General features: G+C 30.1%; 1 protein-coding gene across 1 annotated transcript; it reads right to left on the bottom strand.

The window, feature by feature from the left end:
- Window positions 1-5,153: 5,153 nt before the first annotated feature.
- Window positions 5,154-8,325, bottom strand: LOC111021953 (HIT-type Zinc finger family protein). The gene is made up of 5 exons (XM_022299093.2): window positions 8,008-8,325; window positions 7,383-7,590; window positions 6,802-6,870; window positions 6,535-6,664; window positions 5,154-6,060 (listed from the first exon to the last, which is right to left on the bottom strand). Exons 1-5 carry the CDS (start codon window positions 8,240-8,242, stop codon window positions 5,449-5,451), a joined length of 1,254 nt encoding a protein of 417 aa, XP_022154785.2. The 5' UTR covers window positions 8,243-8,325; the 3' UTR covers window positions 5,154-5,448.
- Between the last annotated feature and the right edge of the window lie 324 nt (window positions 8,326-8,649).

Raw genomic sequence — 8,649 nt, 5'->3', positions numbered from 1 at the left:
AAAACAATAAAATAATGACATCAACTTTATATTAATATATTATAACTGTTTTTTTCCTATGGAATGAATTAATTGATAAACTTGAATGATAAAATCAAGAACTTTAGAGATTAAAGACCAAAATGAGAAAAATAATAAAAGATTTGGGACAATTGCAAATATGTCAAAAACATTTAATAAAATTAGCAAAATAGCAACAACATTTCATTTTTTTCAAATATGACCCTTTAAAAAGAAGAAAACAACAGTGGTTCAATTTTAAAATGACAACTTTACCTAAATAATATACATTTGTAATATATCAGTAATATATCTGACTATTAATATATGTATGTGATATACGTATGATATACTATTGATATGAGTGTCTGATATATTTGCAATATGTATGCGATATAATATATGTGTAATATGTATGTGGTATACATCTAATATATTACTAATATGAGTGTTTGATATACTATTGATATAATATTAATATGAGTATCTCATATGTTAATACCACTGGTATTAAGTTAAAAAAAAATTGCTAGATTTGAAAATTTAAAAAACTTAGTTGGAAATAATAAATATATATAAAAAAAATATATTGCTACCAATTTTACTAAAGATTAAGGAACATTCATATATTTAGTTAATTTTTAATAAACTAAATTTATAATTAAACCAGCGCAAGAAACCACGTGTATCACGCCATTCGTGGGCAATTACGTCATTCTGCCTGCAACCGTCAGTTTTTGTTTCTTTGGATTCTTCAGTCTTCAATAATGAATCAAATATATATATCATTTGAAATTTATGATGGGACCTGACCAGTATGGAGACAATCCAATCCTCCTCATAATAAAGATTGAAGCAACTTTTTCTTTTTGGTTAAAAAAAAAAAATTCAAAAAATCAAAATCAAAATCACTTCAAAAAGTCGTTTGTAATGAAACATTTAGAATAATATTATAAAGCACTTTTTAAAAAGTCATTTAGGAACTACTTGACAGGTTAAAAAAATGATTTTGAAAAAAGAGATTATTACTTTTTTTTACTTGTATTTAGAATTTGTAATTAGTTTTAAGTCAATTTGTGCACAACTTAGTGGATAAGACATACCGGTAGTTCTGTTAAAAAAAAAAGACATACCGATAATTAATTTTTCACTCTACAAGGATTGAACATACAAAAAAATAATTAATTTTCCACCCTCCAAGCATTGAACTTAAAAAAAAAAAAACTTTTTTTTAACCTACTCTCGACTCATAAAAATGGTGATGTATTTAAGAATATGTTAAATTATAAGTTTTACCTCATCAATTTTTTAAATATTTTATCTATTTAGTTTATGCACTTTAGAATTTTGTTAGGCCCTTGAAAATGTGATGTATTTGAAAATATGTTAAATTATAAATTGAGTATATTTGGGAGTGATGGTAGGATGAATGATTTTAAGAAAATATATTTAAGTATAATTCATTTCTCAAAATCGTTACCTTAAAAATTATTTTAAACTTTAATAAAATCAAAATTTTAATTTGTCATGATCATTGGGAAGTGAATTGATTTTGACAATGATAAAAGTATTTCCAAACACACGATTGAGCTCTGTTTGGAATTTCAAAATTCCTCAAAATCATAGTGAATTTGAAATCAAATCTATTGTTGTTTGGATGAAGCGTAAAATTTAGAATTTATTTTTCTTTCAAATATTTTCCAATCTCACATAACTGGAAGTTATTAGGATTTTAGTTTTAAAATGTTAAATTCGACCGCGGAGAAAAATGAGAAACAACAACTTGTACGCATTTATAATGCATCACTCTAAAATTTAATTATTTTTTTAAAATTTGAATATAAGCCCCATTTAGCATGTAATTTTGTTTTTAGATTTTAAACAACCTACCTTTTATATTTGCAAGGTTCTTTTCCTTTACAATAAATATGAAATTGTCGTTTTAATTTATTACATTAATTTGATTTAATTAAAAGATCCACTTTCTTTCATGATTATATATAATTGATATTAAAACGTATTATTGTTATTATATCTCGTAAAATTGTAAGGACATAATAGTAAAATATTATATTTTCTTTTCATTTCTCATGAACATTCAAACAATAAATTTTAATTTCTATGATTTGAAATAAATTTAGTTCTAAACGCCATTAATAATTAAAATCATTTCAATTTTTTAAGATCCTAGAATTTGAAATCATCTTTGACCAATTTCAAACGCCAAACGAGACATTAGTCTATAAACTTTTAAAGTTGTGTCTCTCTTTAGTTGTGTAATTTAAAATTTTCTAACAAGTCACCTAACTTTTATTTGTATCTATTTACTTCTTATATTTTAAGTTTTCCAACATAGGTAACTTTTATTTATTTTTTCTCTCTTAACACTTATATGACAGGTTAATTATATATTATTTAAAATCATGTAGTCGACTAAAATAATCATTTTAAATAATATAGTTAGTATGCAGCATAAGCAACGAACTAATAAAGAAACTTATTAGATTTTTTTTTAAGTATAAAAACTAAACAAACACAACTTTGAATGTTCAAAGATAAATTTATAATTTAACTTGAAAAATACCGCGCTCGAGTTAGACCAAATTCATTCTAACGATTATGATTTAAGTTATTTTATTTAGTTGATCTCATTTCATATTACTTTTAGATGTAGGTTATATGTGGCTATAATATTAAGAAGCCATAAAGAAAGATCTCTCCATTATTAATTTGAAAAATGTAAAATGAGACAAAACAAAATGGGCTGAGAAAATTCCAGAAAAGCCCATACATATTGGGCCTTCAATTCTTGTATTTTTGTGTGTGAGAGATGAAAAGTTGGAAAATTTGAGGGAGAGGAAAGATTTGAAATTATGATCGAAAGAATTCAAATGTTTTAGAGAAAAGGGTTGAGATTAGAATATAGAAATAGTTCCCTCAAAAAAAAAAAAAAAAAAAAGTAAAATAAAGAAAATAGAAAAAGGATTATGTTATATAGAATCAAGCTTATCAAGGCATGATAATAGTTCCCACTAGTTGACGACATAATTCTTTCGATGATCATAGTACAACTATTTTAGGGGTGTTTGACCTCTAGAAATATTGAAAAATAAAATTCGAGCATTCGATTACTTGCCAAAGAAATCATTGAGCTCTCGTTCAAGCTAAGGTAGGTCAATTTTCTCCCTTGCATCTCATCTATCAACAGCAAAATATTGAAGCCCATTTAGTAATGCTCTCTTTTATCATTTCTTGTTCCTAATTTTTAGAGATAATGTTTTAAGATGGCTGTTTTATAAACTAATTTACGAAAATGTCTAAATTTTTTTTTTTAATTTTATACTGTAGAATTTTATTTTGATTTTGATTTTACCCATGTTTATTGCATTTACATTTATTATAGTTATTTGTTTTTTTAATATAAAAGATTTAATTCCATAAATTATTATCATAATCCTTTAATTATTGTGGGCCCATACTAATTTTCAACATAGATCTCCAATTCACTCCTTCAAAACCTTAATTTACTCCTCCAAAGAAGATTGATTTTCCCCTAATTCACTCCCACATTGGTGCTCAATCTTCAAAACAATTAAAAAACAATTCAAAATTACAGAAACATCTTTTGAAGTCTAGATAAACATATATCCGCATATTCAAAAAATATATTAAAAAAATCACAGTATATATCCACTTATATATCTGCATATATACATTCAAAATCACCATGGTATATATCCACATATATACAAGTTGAGTTATAAGATATATCCATTCATATATATATTCGCATATCCGCATATATACAAGTTCAATTATAAAATATATCATAATCAAATCACTATACTATATATCATCACATATACATCACACCTAATTAGAAATTGAAAACATCCGTTGGAATGCAAACCTTTCAATCTGGAGATGAACTGCTCTTACGACTGAGAAAAATGGAGGCGGCCGAAGATAAGGCAATCAAACGTCGGTCGGAGACGAAGGCAAGCAGAAATGCCCGGAGAATAAGAACCGACATAAATCTCTTTTCGAAGGCGGTCAAAGATGAAATGTTCTTGCGACAAAGAAAAGCGGAGCCGACCGGAGAGGAAGACAAACAGTTGGAGAAGAGGAACATAGGGTTGGAAAAGAGGAACGAAGGGTCGTAGGAAGAAAAGAAAAACCAGGAAGAAGAAAGGGGTGAGTTTCGAAAATGGATAGGTTTTTGTGGTTTTGAGATTTTTAATTTTGGAAACTACTGTTATAGCTCTTTATTATTTAATATTGACATGAATCTTAAGGATATGCTAATAATTTGTGTTATGGTACCATATAATTAGGGATTGTTTCATGACAAAAGTGTAAACTTCATCTTCTTACGTATTTCTAAATAGACTATCTATGTACTGATTCGTAATTTTTAATAACATTCTCATAATTGTATGGAATTTTTAGAAATAACAAAAACAAATTTCTTAATAAATGGGTTGTTTGAGTCATTAGGTGTCATTTTTAATTTCTTCCAAAATGTAAATGTGTTGTTTTATCGTTTCCTTAAGTGTTGGAGGCTATGTAATTCTATTTTTCTTTATTAGAAATAAAAAAACAAAAACAAGAAATAGAACTAAGAAACTCATTTAGATTGTTTCCAAAAAACATGATCCATTCATGTTTTATAGCAAGTTAAAAAGCCAACAAGAAATAAGAAACTCATTTAGATTGTTTCCAAAAAATTTATAGAATTTTCAAAAATAAAAAACAAAAAACATAATTAATCGCAAAATACTCAGATTTTTTATGGTATACTACTTATTTTGGCTATGCTTATTTTTTTTTTATTATTACCATTCAAATTTAAGATAGAGGTTCAAACTTGTAATAATATCTTAACTAGTATAACTTTCGAACACGTCAAGCAAAATCAAACCTCCAACTTTAAAAAAAGAAATTATTTAAATAACTTTTAGACACGTCAAGCCAAATCAAACCTCCAACCTTAAAAGAAGAAACTGTTTTACTTCACTGACGAAACAAAATTTAGTTCCTTGCTTCTCGTGCAATATGGCCCATGGGGGTGGGGAATTTTTAAACAAAACTAACATTCAAAATTTTCCGTTTGGTTACAATCCTAGCCTTCCATCTGGTATTCCTATGTGATATTTTAAAAAAGAATTGAACTGTTTAACTTATAAAATTCCATGGGATATACGTTCTCATACAATAAAACTCAACTAATTAATTTTAAGAAGAAATCAAATCAAAATTAGCAAAAAGTGTAAACAACAGCAGCCACCACTATATCCTGATCTAACTGGGGCAAGTAAACAGGATATTACTTGCACAAAATTGGTAAATCAATGAAGTAAAATCATATTGAGGGCTGAAGTCAAAATTTGCTGGAGTTCTCCTGGGCAAGAATGAGTGAAGCTAACCTTGAAAAAGTGCTTCTAATCACTATTCAAGAATCTCACCCTCCTCCAATTCTTCCACGGTGAACACGTCCCCAAGAAGGTCGGCGGTTCCTTCCATTTCCACTCCCTTGGAAAAGTCTCCTTCCCAATCAAGAAAATCATCTGGATTGATTTGTGCCATGATATTTGAATATGTGTCTATCAGATCTTGCTCAAAATCAAACTCCAATTCTTTCAGAACCCCTACTTCCTTGGCCTGGGAGCTTGAATTGGGGCTATTCCTAACTTCATGATCCTCCATCAAATCTGCAGAGTGATTATATGTTGCACCATGCAGATTTTGGGGTTCGACTTCACAACGTGGGCTCGAGGTTGATACTTTCATCAAATCAAGCACCTGAGGATTGAACGAGACGTCGTCTTCTTCTATTTCTTCCACTCTGAAGGGAACACCTTCAGGACTAGCATGATCATCTTTTCCAGTGTTTTTACCTTCTGAATGACTCACTGGGTTGGCAGTTTTAACTACTTCGAAGTTAGGAGTTTGAGAGGGTAGAAAAACATATATAACAGGGTATTCCAAAACAACCAAATTGGAAAACAGTTTCCTTATCGGCAACCCTGAGTCCAGCTCACGAAAAGGCGAGGTAGCTCCCTGTATCCATATTAAAAATAATCAAAAAAGCAAATTAAAAGAAGCCATTGGAAATGATTTCAAGCAAATAGCAGCGATGCAATTCATCCTTAAGGAATACTTTATTAGTGAATTGACAAAATTCTACAAATATAGGCTCAGTCGCTCAGATACGCACAATATTGATATCCTAGAGTTTGAAATCATAAGAGAAAGAGAGGTTTATATTACCTTTTTTTTTCTCATATCAAAACTAATAACTAGCTCTTCCCTATAACAAAAAACTACATGAATCTCTACCTAGTAAATAATATGTGGGTGACTTTCTTTTTGTCAAAGAATCAAAGATAAGCAAATAACATGTTGATTGTCGCATAGAAGTGCACCATATATCAAGGTGCATAACAGATAAATAAATAAATAAATAAAAAGATTAAACGTCACTAGGAAAATGTAATTGATACATCTCAAAACCGAAAGGGATTGATTTATAACCTTGGGGTATGTACGGACAAATAACTTGACACTATCTAGCTGCTGAAAGAACTTTTGAAGTTGATTTTTCCATGGACTTGGTTGTAGATGGTTTTCAAGAACGGCAGAAAGCTTTGTGTTTTCATTAACTCTGCAGAAAAAGGAAAATAGTTTTAGAGCATGTCATTGGTCAGACCTGAATAAAAATACCACTTTCCATGAACGAAGAGAAGAATCAAAATGGAAAGCTTATAATCCTTCCAATGATGTGGGGAAGAAAACTCTCACCCATGGTCAAATAAAACAATATCCGTAGAGTTAAACTTCCACTCAATTGTCCAAAAGATTGTCTTTTCCCTGGAAACAAAACAACTTTATTAATTTAAAAGGAAAAAAAATTTGACTAGAAATAGAGTTGCTTCCTACAAAACAAGTTAGGTGCCTGGTGATTTGTCCAACTCTTGAGAATAATTAATCTCGAAACTGTAGTAATACTACTACCACTCTTACAAAAAAACTACAGGTACTCAGATGACATAGAAAAAGCTAAGAACCCAATTTTCTAGTCGTTCTAGAATGTAATGGAAGGTTTTGGTTCTTCTCTATCACTTTCCTTTTTCCCTCTAAAACTCAACGGTTGAACACAGTGAAACGAATGTCAATATACAAAATGTTGCATGATTCTCGATAGTCTGTAATAGTTTCAAATAAAATAATAAACCAACAACTACTTTTTGAACAAGAACATCTAAAAATCTGCTAACGACTCTTTGAAGTTTGAACTTATAGATTCACCAACAACGTTATTCAATATATGATGAAACAACTTTCTAGGTAGCTGATAGATAGATAAATAGAGAGAAAATAACCGCTTATCGTATCGAGTTTGATTTTTCTCCCTTTTCGTCATTCCAGTGGGAAGAAATAGGATTTTTGTTCTCCGACTTGAAGCAGCAGTGCCCAGGCTTTTAAGGGGAAACGGTAGCCGAAAATAAGCATGAGTATAGGGGCACAATTTCTTTCTTAGTCTTTGAGCAGATTCAGACACCCTCTTCACTTCCTCCAGCAAATTATAATCTACACATGGTAAAATCAACCACCACATCCATTTTTAGGGGCACAAAAACACAGATATGACTAAAAGTTTACTGGACAAATTACTTCCCGCAATTATTACTTAAGTAAGTATCATCCGATTACTCAAATTCAAACAAAATTATTAAAGAACTGTATAAATTATCACGCAGTGCCGTCAAAGTAGAAAATAAATTACAGAAAAAACAAATACGACCAATACCCAAACCAGACGGCTGATCCAAAAGACTAAAACCCAGCTACAAATTCGAGTTTACGATCAGACAGCAAAAGGATCCATCGGCTAACACTAAAAGATTTAGAAACTCCAGAATCAAACCAGAAGCATTACTAATTGAAACATTCAAAACGAGTGAGGTGAATTCAGACAAGGGATTGAAGAGTTGAAGAAAGAAGTACCAGAAAGTAGGATACTGTCGTTGAACTGAGAAATCGGGACGAATTGCGTCTGCTTCCTCTTGCCCGTACATCCACTGCGGCGCTTGTGAGAGTTGACGCAAGTAAGGCTACAAGAACGAACGGAGCAGGCCGGGCAATTGTACTTCGACTGGTTCGAATTACACTCTTGGCAGAGCGATGACCTTTCGCGGTTGGAGCTCGTGGAAGCAGCCGGTTGTGGGTCTCCTTCCGCCATCTCAGTCGCCGGCGAGAGAGCCGTTTTGCGATTTACAAAGACTTCCGAAGAAGAGACGACTAGGTTTATTTGTCCAAAATAATTTGAAGGGTTTTTATATTATTTAACCCTTATTTGTAATTGTAATATTCTTTAGAAAAATCAAATCCCACTAAAATTCAATAATTTTTTTTTTTTTTTAAGCAAATGATATAAGATTGTTGAACTTAGACTGCAAGGGGTATGAGTATAACACTCGAGCCATGTTTGTCCAAATTATATATGATTTTGAATTAATTTTAAATTTGATTGTGATTTTAAAAATTTTAAATTCCTCCTTACAATTTGGTTAAACTTTACAAAAGCGTTCATAGTAATATTTTATCCCACAAACATAATTTTTTGATTTCTTAAAAAAATTCTGTTTT

This window comes from Momordica charantia (genome assembly GCF_013281855.1).
Source record: "Momordica charantia cultivar OHB3-1 chromosome 9 unlocalized genomic scaffold, Mcharantia_2.0 BLBB01000009.1, whole genome shotgun sequence".
In the NCBI taxonomy this organism is placed as follows: Eukaryota; Viridiplantae; Streptophyta; class Magnoliopsida; order Cucurbitales; family Cucurbitaceae; genus Momordica; species Momordica charantia.
Note: the sequence above shows the minus strand (reverse complement) of the source record. Positions and strands in the feature narration are given on the sequence as shown.

What these genes read in the sequence shown, in the direction of transcription:
- LOC111021953 (XM_022299093.2), bottom strand. Translation starts at nt 8,242, where the DNA reads ATGGCGGAAGGAGACCCACAACCGGCTGCTTCCACGAGCTCCAACCGC. An exon ending in ATTGTTTTATTTGACCATGG is followed by an intron (nt 6,665 to 6,801) that starts GTGAGAGTTTTC and finishes CTTTTTCTGCAG; the next exon opens with AGTTAATGAAAACACAAAGC. An exon ending in TTGTCCGTACATACCCCAAG is followed by an intron (nt 6,061 to 6,534) that starts GTTATAAATCAA and finishes ATATGGATACAG; the next exon opens with GGAGCTACCTCGCCTTTTCG.